Here is a 17620-nt window from a genome sequence, read left to right on the forward strand (position 1 = left end):
AAATTTATTCAGTTGCCAGGCCAAATTGAACAAAACTTTAAAAGTTAACGGGTCTTTTGAAACACTCCGACCCGGATCACTCGTTCACCTGACTGACTCGTTCGAATTGAACGGTCTAAGTAAGTAACTGCAGTATAAACAATATGGCTCGAGCAAACAAGATTTAAACAGCTGACAAGAAGATGCTCCGCCCACTCACCACTCCCCCCCCCGCCGGAGGGGGGCCCCTTCTGCGCTGTGCTGCTCAAATTATTTGCTTCTGCGCAGGTTTCTTTATTAGCGGTTCACCTATAGCAGGCCGTTAGAGCGTGTGGATGTTGGAACTCTGAAATTAACTTTAGCCAGAAGGTCAAGGCAGTCAACATCACCAGTTATACTTTTCTTGAGGAAGACCGCATCCGCCTGTTGTCTTCTTGAAGCCAGTGATCTAAGAAAATTAGCCAGCAGATCCACGAGGACAGTATAGTAGTATCCCAATCTGAAGGTAACAAATTTTAAAAAAAGCTTTGAATCTTCTCAAGTCGATCGATGTGGCCAGACTGGAAGAGGCCAAACCACACTATTACACTCCATGATAGTTATAACAAGAGAAATATTAAGGATCTTCATAGTTTCAACACTTATACCATGCTTGGCTTCACGGAAAATTAACCTCAGTGCTCTTGAAGCTCTATTAAAAACGTAGCATATTTAGAGATCTGGTTTTAAGTCCTACGACTCAATACTCCAAGATCCCTATCACAGTTCTCTTTGGTTAAAGTAGTGCTACCAAGAGAATAATAAAAAAATAGTTGGGTTTTCAAATCATGACAGAAGGCAATTTAACTGTTAATGACTTATGGCGTAGTTTATTTTAATTTACGACAAAGTCTTTTTTACGTAGACCTCGAAGCCGACTTTTAAATGGTTAATAAATTTTTTCAGTGACTGGTACAAAACTGTATTTTTGTGGTACAAAAGATACAAAAAAGTACAAAATTCTGGTATAGTTTTTAAATTGATTTGTGATGGTCGGCTCACATGTTTATACAGCTCCCTAGCACTAATGTTTGCTGTACCGCAGATGTGGAAATGTGTGACTTAGGATTTAATGATTGTGTCAATTTAACGCCAAGGTCTTTTATTTTAGAAACTCTGTCAATGGCTTAAATAATAACAATGGTTTCAGCATATTTGAAGACTACTGGTGTGAGACATCGAAGAAAAAATATGGTTTGACACTCCCCAGTATTGTGTTTTAACCAGTCAACCATGCACAATGTTTTCACATCATTCAAATTTCTTTCATTTAAACCATCTTCATCCTTAGAGATGATTGAGAACACCCTGACATAGTCAGCAAACAATAATGTATAATGATTGTGGATACCTTCTGAATTATTATGAAGAGCGAAAATAGAATAGGGAGGGAGCGAATAATTATACTTGGTGAGCTTGAGAGGAGAAAAAAATTATGATGAAGTTGGTGAGGGAAATATTACAAGTAGGTGGTAGTTTGAGAGATAAATGTTGAGCCATTGTTATGAAGTGTTTACATCCCTGGGCAAACATTTTTGAGTAGTAGAATGGAATCCTTTAAAATATGTAATAACATGGGTAAAATTGTTTACTTCGAACAAAGGCTTTTTTAAATTTGATTCTGAAAGTGCACTACATTTGTGACCAAGTACGTCCCAGTAGTAAACCCATCATGTTGATGACAGATCAAACTGGCCACTTTGTGTTTTTTGCGATCGAGAAGAAAAATATTAAAATACCTTGGGGCAGGCGTTAAAGGATCACAATCGATCTTTAATTGGGAGCAACGTCAACAGATCCCAATTTGTGGATTAAGACAACAAAAGCTAATTATGATGCTACAGGTTAAACAGAATTGATCAGTGTGACACTAAATAATTTGCTACTAATACTCTTTTATCTTTTATTATACTAGTTACTAGTAAATAATCAAAAGTTCTACCTATAAATCAAGTCTTTTTTTATCAGAATGCAAACATAAAGTAATTGTGGTATGAGCAAATACATGTGGAGCTGTAGTTCAACAATTTAATAAATTATCAACACTGTCTCAACAGCATAATAAATTATTTACCATCATTACCATAGACTAACAATACTTGTGTTATATTCAATTAATACTACTGCTACTTCTCTCTTTCACTGTCTCTCTAGAGTATGCTTGACTTTTTTCTGTTTACTCCTAGTAACTACTCTACTATGTAAACAAGTGGATTGTGACATTGACAGTTTGAGGTTAGTTTGTTTATTATTGATTGTTGGCATTAAAACAAACTGTAAATGGCAGAAAGTCTTTATCCTCCGTATTCTCGGCTTTATGTTGCTTGTGACAAAAATACAACAGAAGAGGAACTAACAGGAACGTTTCAGAATTTTGGAAGCGTTCAAAATGTTAACTTGTGTAGAGATCGTGCTACGGGGAAACCTAAGGGTACGTTATACATTCTTTTATTTACCTATTTTAACTTTCCGTACATGCAATAACCGAAATACGTACATCTTATAAAAACCATAACTTGTGAGAGCAAGTTCCTGGCAGGCTGATGAACATTTGTGTCACAATTGTCAAAGACGTTTATTCTTCAAAATAGTAATTTTAGTAACTAAATTTTACACTGCTTTGTTTGTTGTACATTTAATATATGTACAGCCTGTATAGTTTTGTATTCAATCCATAAATTACATCTAAAAGCGGCTGAATTATATTGTAATTTGAAATACTGTCTACCAAAAAATAAAACAAGATAAGGATGGACCAAATTTTGCTATAGGGGTACTTTGGGATTATACCGACCACACCCAGACATGAATCGTTTTTGACATTTTGCTTCTACTGATTACTAGATTAGCGTAGAACAATATTTCGTCAATATAAAACAGGAATTGTCTTATCGCAAACTTTATCTCTTGTTGTGGCTATGAGTCGACTTTGAATTGATTGTTGGCCCCATACCAACATCCAACTGTCCCACCATCTTCAGATATTTTAAATAACAATATTATATATATATATATATATATATATATATATATATATATATATATATATAATATAGGGGGGAGGGGTTGGCCCAAAAGTACTATGTTTTTAATTATTTAGACCTTCTGGGAGTACTGTAGTTCATGTTGGGCTGAAAAAAATGCCTCTGAATGGTAATTTATTAAACTTTAATAATTATTGTAATAAAATAGCGAACCTACTTGAATAAAACCTAGTAACTTGCAATGACATTAGTTTCTTGGTTTGAAAATTAAATGTACACTCTCACTCTTAAAAACATTTTCAATTAAAAAGCCATACGAATGATAACTAATTTTATATTAAACCACTATCTCTAAGATCCTCGAGAGGATTGTTCTATCTAGAATCCTCGAACACCTAAATATCAACAATCTTCTCACTGATAAACAACATGGTTTTGTAAAGGGTAGGTCCACTCTCACAGCCTTGGTGGATTTGTTTGAATTTATTGTGGATGGCATAGAAAATGGAGATAGTGTCGTGGGCATTTTTGTTGACATGAGCAAAGCCTTTGATTGTTTAAGCCATGACATGATTGTGACAAAATTACACCATCTTGGTATCCGAGATACGGCACTGTGTTGGTTTCGATCTTATCTTTCTAACAGAAACCAAGTGGTTGAAATAGCTCAATCCATCAAGGGCAGGAGATCCACATCCAGATCAGACTCTCAGCCCATGGTGAGGTGGGTTCCTCAGGGCTCGGTCTTGGGCCCACTCTTGTTTGTGCTGTCCACCAATGACCTGCCTGCAGTGACGGAGCCTTATTGTAGGGCCATCATGTACGCGGACGACACCGTCCTACTCACTTCTCAGAAGTCTGTTAAAAGCCTCGAAATAAACGCGTACATTGGCTTGAATTTGGCGGTGGACTACTGTACAAGACATCAACTTGTGTTCCATGCTTCAAAGATCAAGCAGGTTACCTTTGGCACCAAGAGGGATGAAGTCTCAAACCTTCCTGACATCGATGCTGTCACTTCAATTAAACATCTCGGATTACACTTGGATGGAGATCTTAAGTGGAATGAGCACATAGATGTTCTCTGTCAATGGCTGTCCACAGCTGTCTTTGCCATTAAAAGAACAATATCTGTCAGTACAGAGGAGGCAGCTTTAACAGCCTACCATGCCCTTTTTGAGAGCCTCATATACTATGGAGTTTTGGTATGGGGTGGAACCTCTGCACATAACTTACAACGAGTTCTAATTTTACAGAAGAGAGCCATCCGAACCATAAAAGGAACAAAAATGCAAGATAGTTGCCGGCCAGTCTTTAAACATCTGAAGTTATTAACCGTTGTAAATATATATATCTTCCGGTCTACAACACTAGCTTGTCTCCTAGGAATAAATAAGCGACATCAGGATGTTCACACACATTGCACCAGACATGGAACTGACTTCAACCTGCCGGCCCATCGCTTGAAGCTCTTTGAATCAAAACCTTCTTACGCAGGTGCAAAATTTTACAATGCCTTACCCGCATCCTTGAAGGTCTTGGAGCTGGAAGTTTTTAGGAAGAAATTGAAATCTTGGCTAGCAGATAGACCCTTCTACAGTGTCAATGAATTGTTGACTTGGAGAGAGTATGTAGCCTACATGACGCCTGTTTCTATCTTGATGATAGCAAATAAAGATTTCTGTATTCTGTACAATTCTTTGAGTGCTCAATTCACCACTACAGTTTTGTTAGTTGTGTCATCTTCAGATGATACCAGAAATAAATCTCAGCTACTCAAATGTCCAGAGTTCTCCCACCTCTGCTCTTTGTCCAATTCGGTAGTGTTCGTCTGACTGCTGAGAGTCGGGATTCGCCATTGTAGCAAAACTTGAGATAAGTGTATGACAATTTTATACAATTATGTTTTCACCAAAAATCTATTCATACTGAGATATGTTATCCACAAAGAAGGTAATATTCATTAGAAATTTATAGACATTTCTAATGAATATTACACTTATAGAAGTGCCAGGCAGTCAATTTATAGATCTATTCAAGCAGCTACAGGTACATTGGAAGTGTATCTACTTATTTTATACTGGTAAATATCATTACAAATGTTTTCTCAATATCACAAAGACTTTGAATTTGAGAAAAAAGTTATATAAATAATAAAAAACTTACAAACAAAAAGCCACTTATCGTTCGGAAGAAATTGATGTCTCTGAGAATACTGGGGTCCTCGTTCCCCAACCTCCGAAAATGCACTCACTTTCTTTACAAATAATTCACTTTATCTCATCTTCTAAGGAACCTGCAAGTTCATCTTGTTAAGGAGGAACATGATCTCTTAATGATTATTAAGGATCTTAAATAAGAGATCAGTATTGAAACCAATGTTCAGCGAGTAATTGAAGCTTGTACCAGAAATCCATCCTTACTCCAACAAAGTATAAAATGTCTCTGTATATGCCCCAGCTTGTTGATCATTTACCAGATGGTAGAGCATGCTTCAAGATTGGTTATGTATGGTGAATATATAAAAACACATTACTGTGTTATGGGCAATAGAGTAGTGAATTTCCTTCAAGAAACAGAGCAAAATTCCCATTGTTTTCTTGGCTCTTTTGAGGATGATGATGATACACTCCCCCCCTCCCCAGAAAATCTCCAAGATAGTGCCAATATGTAAGTTGTTTTCCATTTATTGAATCCTTGCCTATGGAATAGTAAGTATATATATATATATATATATATATATATATATATATATATATATATATATATATTTGAAAGTATGCCTAGATTCAAAGATAACCTACCTACAATACAGAGACATGATAGTAGAAAATGTCATCCAGGTTATGCCTATTTGTACTAGCACCTCAAGATACTATGTGGCTCAACAGCACCTCTCTAAGAAGCTGGAGAAGAGGGTAGGTTCACAATTGTCATGTAAAAGAAAAGAGGGGAAACCTATTTTTACTTGTGTGGTGAGTGTAAAGATGAGGAAAACAAAAGCTTTTGCACTTTGTGTTCTTAATTGTTACAAAGTGTGGCATGAAAAATGAACAGGTGAAGAAACTGTCAATGCAAAAACTATTGTAACATAAGTACTTTTTAACACGCTTATATATTATCAGTAGTTTTTAACACTGTGACAAAATGTTTTACTAATAAAACATAACTTGTATAACACTTAATTTATAAACAAACACTCCAATAATTATAGAATTTAATTTTGTGAGGCCTTTTGTGTTCAAGGAACACATCAGACCCACATTACTGAAAAATGTTTGTTTTTTATTCATGTAGGCTACCTTTTAATTTTCAAAACAATATCAAATTTATATACGGCACATAAATGCACCAGCTGAACTGTAGTAATAAAAACAACATTTTTAATAGCCATGGATTGAGTGGCACATGATTGTGCTACACAAATGCTCTGAAATTAAAATAAATCACTTCTATTTAAATGTATATACAACTCATTATTTGTGTTTAAAAAATGACAATTTTGTAATTTTTAACTGTAGTTAGTTGGTAGAGTCATACTCGTGGCTGGAACATCTGTTAACTCTTGTATGTAGTGTGGTCATTACTCTTGCATACCATGTCACACGTCAAAATAGCCTCCTACTTCAACTGTACTCTTTAGTGGTCCCTACTGTACAGGTTATTTTCTTTATTATTTTATAGGGGTAGAGTAAAATAAGCAGACCCAGTTTTTATATCGATTATTATAATCATCGATACTTAATATTCATATATTGAATACTTGTCTATCAATCGAATTGAATTGAATTGAATTGAATTGAATTTATTTCATGCTTTAGGCCTTGTGAGCAATGGACACAGTCATCTTACAATTAATCAGTCAGCATAATATTATATACTAGAGTAACTTATAAACTAAACACCAACAATGTTGAGTCAACACGAAAACAAATAATCAACAAGTCAATAACAAAAAATATAAAAAATCTAAAAATTGATAACAAGATAAAATCCAAAAATATAAAATTTAACAAAGACAAAATCAACAAGATAGAATCAACGAGATAAAATTTAGTAGATAAATAAAAATGTGGACTTTCTTAAGTTAAAAACTACAATCTACATTTTTACAAGTCAGGTACTCATTGATTGAATAGAAAGGGTTTTTTACAAGCCAAATGAAAATAACCTGTTTGAATTTCTTTAAGTCTACAGAATTTGCCATACGACCGAGTTTATTAAAAAAGGTAATGGATAAATAACCAAAGTTCTTTTGAGTTTTGCTTAATCTACAGTAATCTTTGTCTAGTAAATGCCTATTTCTAGTATTGTGAGAGTGCACATCACTCCTATGGACAAGATCATTTGAATTCTTCTTAACATAAACAAGGACAGGTGTATATATAAAGATTTATTACTGTAAGAATTGGATTCTTGTATAAATAAAGGTCTACAACTAGCACTTCTGTCTGAAGTTTGTTAAAATCCTAATTGCTTTCTTTTGTATTAGAAGAACTCTATCAATTCCAACTCCGTTTCCCTAAAAAAGTAAGCCGTATAAGAGTATGCTGTTAAAAAAGGCAAAATAAGAGTTTTTTAAGTATTCTTTAGGCACAAAGTGTTTCAGCTGTCTTAACAAAAATACAACTCTAGATAATCTAGAACAAACTTGGCTAATGTGATCTGACCATGTTAGTTTACTATCTAAGACAATTCCCAACAGTTTGACATTAGGTAAAAAAGTGCACTGATCGGGTTGTAGTGCAAATAATATTTGTTGTGTCTTACATTCATTCAGAGCAAGTTCATTAGCCTGAAACCATGTCTTAGCCTCGAGGCAAGCCTCGTCAATAAACTTACATAAGTTAATGGTATTTTTGTCAGAGCTAAACAGAGTAGAATCATCAGCATACAGAATGGCGTTGGCCTTAACATTACAAAGGGAGATCATTAATAACAATTAAGAATAACAAGGGTCCGAGTACCGATCCCCTGCGGCACGCCAAACTCGACCGAGCGATAGGCAGAAAAAAACACCACCAACACAAACTCTCTGCCCACGCTCAGACAGGTATGATTTTTAAAAGCGCCAATTCAGGTTGTTTTATGCCATAAAAAGATAATTTAGAGAGCAGGATTTCTCTCCGGGACACAATCAAAAGCCCTGGTAAGATCGAAAAGAGTCGCCAAGGTGGCAGCTTTAGATTCAAAACCATCGAAAATCGATCTCACCAAAGCTCCGACCGCATCCAAAGTACTTCTTCCTGCTCGAAAGCCGAATTTGAGAGTTTTGAAAAAGGTTGAAACATTCAAAGTATTTACCGAGTTGATCATTCATGATGAATTCCAAAATTTTTGAAAAAACGGGTACCACAGAGATCGGTCTATAGGAACCGGGTAAATCTTTGGGACCCTTCTTATAGATAGGCAACAGTTTTAGATGTTTTTAAAGATTTTGGGAAAACACCAATACACAGGCACTGATTTATACACCAGGTGAGAGGCAATATGATAGAGAAACAGATTCTCTTTAAAAGAACACTAGACAGGCCATAGATATCTTTACTATTTGAAGATTTCATATCTTTCAACCACTTGCAAAACCTCATCACAAGACACTGGCTTCCATTTAAAGGTGTTAGGAGTACGTGGAGCTTGACCCAGGAGATCCTCAGCAGACACGTTACTGGGAGATATGCTTTGTCGTACCTCTTTCACTGTCTCAACGAAGAAGTCGGAGAAAGCCTCCGGCGAAATAATCTGGACTGGAAGGAGGGGTAGGGCTCCTTACTGCAGCAATAATGGACCATGCAGTTTTACAAGGATTAGACGCAGAGCTGATTAACCTCTCATTTGCTTTAAAGCTTTGCCTTCTTCAGTTCATTTTCAATCATATCAACATATCTATCTATATTCATAATAACAATCATCTTAGAAATTAAAATAATTAATAATACACATAGTAACAATCTCATAAATAATAAAGGAGCTATAACATTCAAACAAGCAATTAGAACTGGAAATAGGAAAAAGTATAAATAATAAAAAAATGATAACAATATAACAAATAAGTTTAACAGAAAAAACAAAATATGGGTAATTATTTATATGTTTTCTACAGGGTAGCAATGATGTTGCAAGAAGTTGTTAAAAAGCATCCTCTCTAGAAAACTGTACTTCTCTTCTGTACTAGTACAGAGGTATCTGCAAGCAGGTCGGATGTTATGCCACTTTTTAAACTTTGTTTCTAGTCCTCAATGAGCTTTTGACTGTCTGTTCCTGTCTATAAAAGATAATGTTAATTATATGAAAAAGTGTCTATACAAGTTAGTAATCATTCACATTCAGTATCAGTTGGTTATAGCGATAGTTATAATTAAGTAATATCTTTTGTCAATATTAATATAAAAAACTGGGTCCACTTATCGTACTTTACCCTTTTATAGTAACAACAAAAACACTTACTATATTTTAAACTGTGGTATATTTATATATCTGTACTAAAATAATGACAAAAACAGTATGTTCAAACGTTTTTTAATGAATGTTTATCCAAGTTTACTTGGTCTAAAAATACATGTTAATCAGTAATTATTGCCAGCAATGCAGGATAGCATTATATGAATGTATTAGTGTAAGTGCTGCTAGCAACAAACGGGAATAGAAGTTCCAAAGGGTCTGATCTTCAATGCATATATTCATTTATTATTCAAGGCGATTGGTTACATTTATAATGAGGATATAAGATGACTTTTAGTAACATATCTAAAAGTAGTAACTTCACTGCATATCTAGTATGAAATGATTTTTAAAGTGACAACTTAACTGTATACAATTACAAAATAGTATATTCACATGAGTGTTTGGATATGAAAAAAGTAGTTTTAATCAAGTTGATAGAAATGTTAAAAACGTGTGTCTGTCACATTTGTCAAATTGGAGATCAAGACATTTATCAATAAGTTTGAAAAATTATGTTTTTGTGTTAATGTTACTTACAATTATTACTATTAACAATGTGTTTTAACAATTTTTAAAGCAGGTCTAATATTTGTTGAAAACATAGTACTGTACAAAGGGGAAGTAGCCTACAAATGCCATCATCTAGCATTTCATACTGAGATGTTTGTTTATTGGTTGTACTAGCTTTACAACAGTTTTGTTTTTAATCATTTGCTTTATTGTGCAGAGGCTTAGACAATAAAAAGTAATAAAACAAACCATAGTTGTTTAATTTAAATACTTATTTAAATGCCATTCATGTTACAACATAATTATTTAAATATTATTTAAATTGAAGTATAAAATGCTCAAGCCTAAATAATTTTATAGGATTTGCATTTGTGCAATTCGACAAAACATCGGAGGCTGCAACTGCCATGGAGGCTGTGAACGGTTCCACCATTGGGCATTCCAATCGTCCAGTCAGAGTCACAGTTGCATTATCGTAAGTGATTCTTGAACTGTTGGTAAAGTAATAAATTAAGTAGGTTTTATTTATTTTTATTAAGATAAATTTTTAACCGATTTCAAAAAAGGGTGAGGTTATACAGCTTCTGTTATCTTTATTTATGTTTCTTTGCATCTTCAATCGATCAATCTTTTATAAATGAAAGAGGGTTGCTCTTTAGTGTCCATTTTTTTAATAATTAAACCAGTATGTGATAAAGAAATCATTTTGGAATCAAATATATGAAAGAAAAGCCAAAATATGTAATTTTCTGAGATACGTGACAAATGCTAGGGAACATTATCAATACCGCCACGTAAATGCCTAGCACAAAATGTTGTGCTGAGGTTCCAAGTGAAGTCTCCATTGAAATGAACTATCCTGGAGCAGCGAGACAGAATTAGCTCTCAGGATTAAATAGCCAATGCCATAACCAGCAATAAAATCACCCAATTCAATTAAATTCCTGAAATATATTGGCCTTGTTGGAGAGAGCCATCTTCAGTCAATAGATGTTAAGCTGATAAAAAGCTCTGCTCCTTCAATTAACAAATATAGACAATTGCTTATTTCGGTTTAACATCTTTTGACAAAAGATCACTCATCTACAATGAGGATATAATATTTCAAGAATTTAATATTATCACATGCAAAATGTAAAAATAAATCACATACCTATAATATAAAATTTACGTTTTCAACATTTCTTAAAGGTTTAACATTTTAATCACAAACAAATGTTTCCCCAAAATAACGTATGGCTAAAACACAACCAGAGTATATTTTTGATAAATAAAAAAAGAAATGTTAGAAACAGCTGCAATGTCATACTAACAAGAAGTAGAGGTAAATAAGCCATTTAGCTCATCAAAAGGCGATAAATTATAATTTCTTCAGTTAAATCCTTAGTCCAAATATACCACCCCTCTTCTCTATACAAATTTTTATTACAAGTGTAAAGTGTAACTTTGTTGCTGAGTAGGGCTAATCAGAGAAAAGGTATCGTAACGTAGTTATTTTTACATAGCTATTAACATTTACAGGGTGAGGCATTCATTGTTTGCCATAAGTTAATTTAAATCATCACAGTTTTCCCTTGTTAACTTTTTAATTTAGCCTTTGGAACATTAATTTTCGTTCAGAAGGCCAGTAAGTGAAAACCAGTTACACAGTAACGTAATAAATTCCAAGTGTCCAATATTATGTGAGTAGCACTTTATCGAGTATGGAAACACACAAAGTATTGTTTGCTTTTTGATATTTTATATATATTGTTATATTTCAGGAGAGATCAGGCCAGCTCCTCGTCCTCAAATGATCCTTCTCAGTTCCACAGACTGTTTCTAGTCATTCCCAAAACTTTTACAGAGAACGATCTGGATGAGCATTTTTCACGCTTTGGTTCAATTGAAAACGTCTCCATAGTGAAGGATAGAGAGACGAAAGAAAACAAGGGCTATGCTTATGTCAAGTACAAAAAGTAAGTAAACTGGTTGTGTATGTGAACATTTGTTTAAGCTTTGTTAATCTTATTCATATAAAAAAAAAAACAAATTAAAAACTAAGCAATTTTCTTTTCAAATTTTGAATTATGAATAATAATAATAATATCCAATAATGTTAATTAAGTTAATAACTAATTAGCATTAATATTTTTTTAATTAAAGTGAACAGTATAGTTTTCATTTGTAGTTGATGATAGTAGTGTCTTGTTATAAATTACAGTCTAAAAAACTCTAATTCTAAATTCATCTGTTGTAGAATAAAAAAGATAGTATTGTATTTGTTCTTTTATTTAGACATATTTGATGGTATTATTTAAATAAACAATTATTTATATCATTGTTTGGTTGTTTTACCCAGTTTCACCTCACATACCTTAATCCACACTCATCCATAGCATTAACACCGCTGTATTCATTTGTTTAGTTAATATGTTGCTTACTAACTGTGAAACACATGTTTTATTAGTATTATCATCTATGAAAACAAAATTCGCATTATTGACCATCATCACATATTCCTGATGCTTGGTCTCAATTAAGTGACACAACATCACCTAACTGTGATATCATTGTTATTTTTTAACGGCCAGCCATAATGTGTGATTCCATTTTTTGACTTGATTCTTGAATATCAATCCACTGCAATGCACGTCTCATACATAAGGTGTGATGTTGACATATAATTTTGTTATTCTGTGGATCAGTAAAATTGGAAGCCCTGTTGTTTATATTTTTAATACTTGCATTATGTCAGTTGATTCAGCCAGATTGTCATAAAATTGACCCAAAAAGGTTCTTAAACTTCATGTTGTTGATTTGTTTTATTAAATTTACTACCATTTATATTTATATTATAAGCACATGGTTCGACACTACAAATACAAACATATCTATGGCTGATTGTAATAGTAAGATCGCTATATACTAATATTACACGTTTTATATGATGCAAAATAAAAAGATATGAAAGGGTAATACACATATCCATCTTAGTTATATCTCTCGTCTGTTTCCAGATTCTCGGATGCAGCCCGAGCCTTTGAGAACTGTGACCGTTCGTATAAAGTAGTGTTTGCCAAACCCAAGGGACCAGCGGGAGGTGGGCGGCCGATTGAGCGTGAGGCATTATCTAGGCCAGAGCCTGTCTCAATTTGTACACATATTGGTTAGTATTGCATGTATACCTGACTGCCACAAGGGGCATAATTTAAAACATACATATTTTCTTATTGCAGGCAGTACCTTGAAGTCATTATGCTATTGTCGTCAAGGTTGATTCAATGTAAGTGTTGAGTTTAGCTCCATCTCACCTTCTCCTTAGTGCAGCCTCTGAAATATGTCACGGTCAGACTTGACTCCTAAAATCTAAAGAGATACAAAAAAGTCGATAATGAAGACACACATAGTAATAAACCATAAGTAAATCCATACAAAAATTCCTATATTTAGTTGTGATTACAAAAGATATCAAACCCTTGTCCTTTGTTGTACAAGTCAAATCAACATATATAAGAAAGAAGAAGAAATGAAGATGAAAAATGGTAACTCAGTACACAGTAAAACAATGTTGTGTAAATAAAAGCCTTAATACGAGGACTATTCAGAAAGTAAAAAAGGTTTTGGGAATTTAAAAGCTTTGAAATTCCTGTGTCATAGAATTCTGGCACTTGTGATCTCAGCCAGCACTCAGTGACGCGTACTGGAGTTTCCCCATCGTTTGTCAAAAACACTGTGGTGCTAGCCAGATCTTCATTTTTTGGGAACAAGTGAAAATCACTTGGAGCAAGATCAGAACTTGCAAGATGAAGACAAATTTTCCAGTCAAACGAGTTCACCACTCTTCTCTTGATCATGAACGTTTTTTATAATTTATTGAAAGGGTTGCTTATTTATTAAATAATGGTAAAAAGGTAAGTGGATTGCTGTTAGGTATATTGAAAGCCTACAACACAATTAATCCTAAGATTTTACTAAAAAATATGCAGAAATTGTGTAATTAGAGTAGTAGTCTACTCTCTATTTGAAAGCTTACCTAAAGAAAAGAAAACAATGCATGAGTGTTAATGGTTGTCTTAGCGAGTCTGATATCATAAAGTATGGAGTGCCTCAAGGTTCAGGACTAGGTGCTATGTTGTTTCTTATCTACAACAATGACATGTGATGGTGTATGTTCAGGGGCTATATTGTATCATTTTGCAGATGATACAGCTTTATGTTACATTGTTAATAATAAAATAAAATTAAAACACTATTAAAGGATGTGTAGTCTTGGTTGGTGGTTTTTTGGAAAATAATATGGCCTGAAGCACGGATAAAACAACAAAATACTTTAATTTTGCAAGAGTTTTTCCCAATAGCGTTACATTTCCTCTTCGCAAAATGGGAAAAATGCGATTGTAGCTTAAACCCTGGGATATTCAGTTAGGTTGCAATTTAAAAATAAAATGATTTGCATTGTAGTTTTACTTCCTTGGTGGTATATTTTTTTATTTAGACACATTTGTTAGAAATTGACATTAAACATGAAAATTTATCTCTGTCACGTGCAGCCCTACACACTTCAGCCCTTTTGATGGAATTTTTCCATCACTTTCTTATTGAATTGTTATGGAATTTTTTTTATAACTCTGTGAATCTCATCCTTCAACTCCGAAATGGAGCTGGGTTTGTTTTGCGTAAACCTTCTGCTTCAAGTAACGCCAATGGAAATAATCCAGTGGTGTGAGGTCACATGATCTTGCTCGCCAATGTTGATGGCGAATGAGAGAAAACAAAGAAATGGCTGGGAAACTTTGTGTGTAACAACCGCAGGGTTTTCTCAAGTTATATGAAAGTGGCACCTTCATGTCGAAACCCACAAGTCATTCAAATTGTTATCACCACCCCAATTCTTCCAATTGCTGCCAAAAATAATCTCTCAGTAACATTTTCTATTGACTGCAACTGTATCACCACAGGCATTTTGAAAGCGTAAGGGTCTAACCATGGTGCCAACCCAGAATCCCACACCAAACAGTTATCTTTATAGTAGATGCATTTGTTTCATGTGAATAGCATAACAATTTTAAAGAACCCAAATGCGTATTTGCTGGTTTACACAACCACTGAAATGAAAATGAGCTTCATCAGAAAAGATTATTTTTGTTCACAAAATTGTCATCATTCCGATCATTTTCCAACACCCAGTTAACAAATTCACACCTTTTTCGATGATCTCCCAGTTTCAATTTCTAGAATAATTGTATCTAGTATGCATGCACATAAGATCTTTAGTCCAAAATGGGTTGCTTTAAACTGTAGGAAAGACCTAATTGCTGGGAAAGAAGAAGAATTGAGTTTTGACAGATTTTCTCGAACACTTGTGCTTGTTGCTGTGGTATATGCCACTGATGAGGCACTCCGAGGGGTGTACTGGTCTTTGAACATCCAACACTGAACCTGTTACATGAAATTTGTTAATTGCTGCACATGAACATCATCATGATGGACAGTTCATGTGCAGCAATTAACAAATTTCATGTAACAGGTTCAGTGTTGGATGTTCAAAGACCAGTACACCCTCGGAGTGCCTGATCAGTGGCATATACCACAGCAACAAGCACAAGTGTTCGAGAAAATCTGTCAAACTCAATTCTTCTTCTTTCCCAGCAATTAGGTCTTTCCTACAGTTTAAAGCAACCCATATTGACTAAAGATCTTAATGTGCATGCATACTAGATACAATTATTCTAGAATTGAAACTGGGAGATCATCGAAAAAGGTGTGAATTTGTTAACCCATTGCGGATCGTATTGTTTTGGCGCGCGGTGTCAGCGGCCGAACTGCAATGGTGCGCCACATCGTATCCCTCGCTATTGTATACTAGAAAATTCAGCTGTGAAGGTATTCGTTCAGATGGAACATGGGCCTGCTGGGGTATCCGTGATGTAGGAACGGATAACATGCAAGCAAGGTTCCGGGGTGGCAGGGATGATGTCTGAATCATAGTCTAAATAAAGCGGCTCGGGCGAAGCGATTACAACATCTGGGCCATTGTCTAGACTAAACCCGCCAACATATATGACTGCGTCGTTTAGTTCTGTGTCTCTAACCTCAAAAGTATTATAATAACAACTGAGGAAAACACCCAATCAGAAGCGCTAAAAAGCAGAGAGTTAACTCATATGAATGATTTTTCAACTTCGACATACAACTGCGATCAGTAGGATATTTATAAAACTTTTGAAAACTCTAAACGTAGACCGTTGTTAAACACTCTTGGTTGACAAGTGAAGACGATCGCCCGATCTATCAGACATTAATAGAACTATTTGGAGGGAAACTTCTAAGCAGACCGCTTTTGCGACCTGAGCTCGTCATCGTGCCGTTAGGCCCGGCTGCTGCGTGACGAGCCCAGCTCGTCAGTGATCCGCAATGGGTTAACTGGGTGTTGGAAAATGATCGGAATGATGACAATTTTGTGAACAAAATAATCTTTTCTGATGAAGCTCTGATGAATGATACTATAAGATTATATATTCTGTCATCACATTTAATTTTATATATGTAAAATATTAAACACTTTGCCGCTGGATGACGAATTTTCGGTTGGAAAACGTCTGTCTACTCTCAAATGAAAAAGTATAGATACCCAAGTTTGATTGTTGACCACACAGTAACAATAAAGCTAAATTTACAGGATTTACATTAAAATTTAAATCTTGTTTACTTCTACGTTTTGACGTATAAAGCAAATTATTTACAAACAATAAGTAGGTGTTGTGTCTGTAATAATGAAAAAAGGTACCGGTTTTTGGCGCTTTACTACTAAACTGCAATTTTGAAAATTAATTATTTCGTTTTTAAACCTGCCATTGGAAATCCAAAGCCTATATGATAAAAGCTGATGGGAAATGGTCAAATACAAGGTGGCGCATATGTCAGTTTCGCCAGAAGAGAAATTTAAAGGCATTATAGGTTAATTGAACAAAACACTTTTAGGCAAGAAAACAAATTCATTATATGAAATTACTTACATATTACCATGCAATTTTATAGCAGTTGTTCGAAATTACCACCTTGATTTTATACACAGTCTCCTTTATAATACCACACAGTAAAAAGTCACATGGGGTCAAGTCTGGTGAGCGTGCAGGCCAATCAATTGTACCATGGTGACCAATCCATTAATTAAATGTGTTATTTAAAAAATCTCGAACTTGGATACAGAAATGTGCTAGGGCACCCACCATCTTGTTGCCAGATGAGTGAATGACTATTGAAAGCGGACTGTTTTTGAGCTTGGGAACTACTGCTTCTTAGCAACCTTCTCAGTTAACATTTCCTTGAAGAAAATAAGGACCAAACAGTGCAGCACTTGAAATACCTCTCCATACCATAACACCAGGCACATTGAGTTCTGCTTGGATTACATTATGAGGATTTACATTCGACCAGTACACGCAGTTATGCCAATTAACGCGTCCATTTAGTTTTAAACATACCTCATCACACCATAAAATTGATCACAAGAAATTTGGATCAGCCTCTGAGCGGATTGTCTCAGAATTCTGATCGCCTATTGGAATCATCCCTGTGAAGCGCTTGAAGTAAAGATAGACGGTATGGCTTAAATTTGAATTGCTTTAACATTCTTTGCACGCTTCTTCTTGATATTTCTAATTCATCAGATGCCTTACGAG

General features: G+C 34.6%; 1 protein-coding gene across 3 annotated transcripts in view; it reads left to right on the forward strand.

Annotated features, from left to right (window-relative positions):
* The first annotated feature begins 2213 nt into the window (after positions 1–2213).
* The window catches only part of LOC124365558 (RNA-binding protein 45-like), a 69219-nt gene continuing 53812 nt past the window's right edge, over positions 2214–17620 (forward strand). For all 3 annotated transcript variants that reach the window (XM_046821558.1, XM_046821552.1, XM_046821563.1), the window contains exons 1-4: positions 2214–2449; positions 10317–10431; positions 11720–11914; positions 12956–13104. In XM_046821558.1, coding sequence (XP_046677514.1) covers positions 2299–2449; positions 10317–10431; positions 11720–11914; positions 12956–13104 — 610 coding nt within the window. In that variant the 5' untranslated portion in view covers positions 2214–2298. The remainder of the gene's footprint in view (positions 2450–10316; positions 10432–11719; positions 11915–12955; positions 13105–17620) is intronic.

Source organism: Homalodisca vitripennis, chromosome 1 (assembly GCF_021130785.1).
Source record: "Homalodisca vitripennis isolate AUS2020 chromosome 1, UT_GWSS_2.1, whole genome shotgun sequence".
NCBI lineage: Eukaryota > Metazoa > Arthropoda > Insecta > Hemiptera > Cicadellidae > Homalodisca > Homalodisca vitripennis.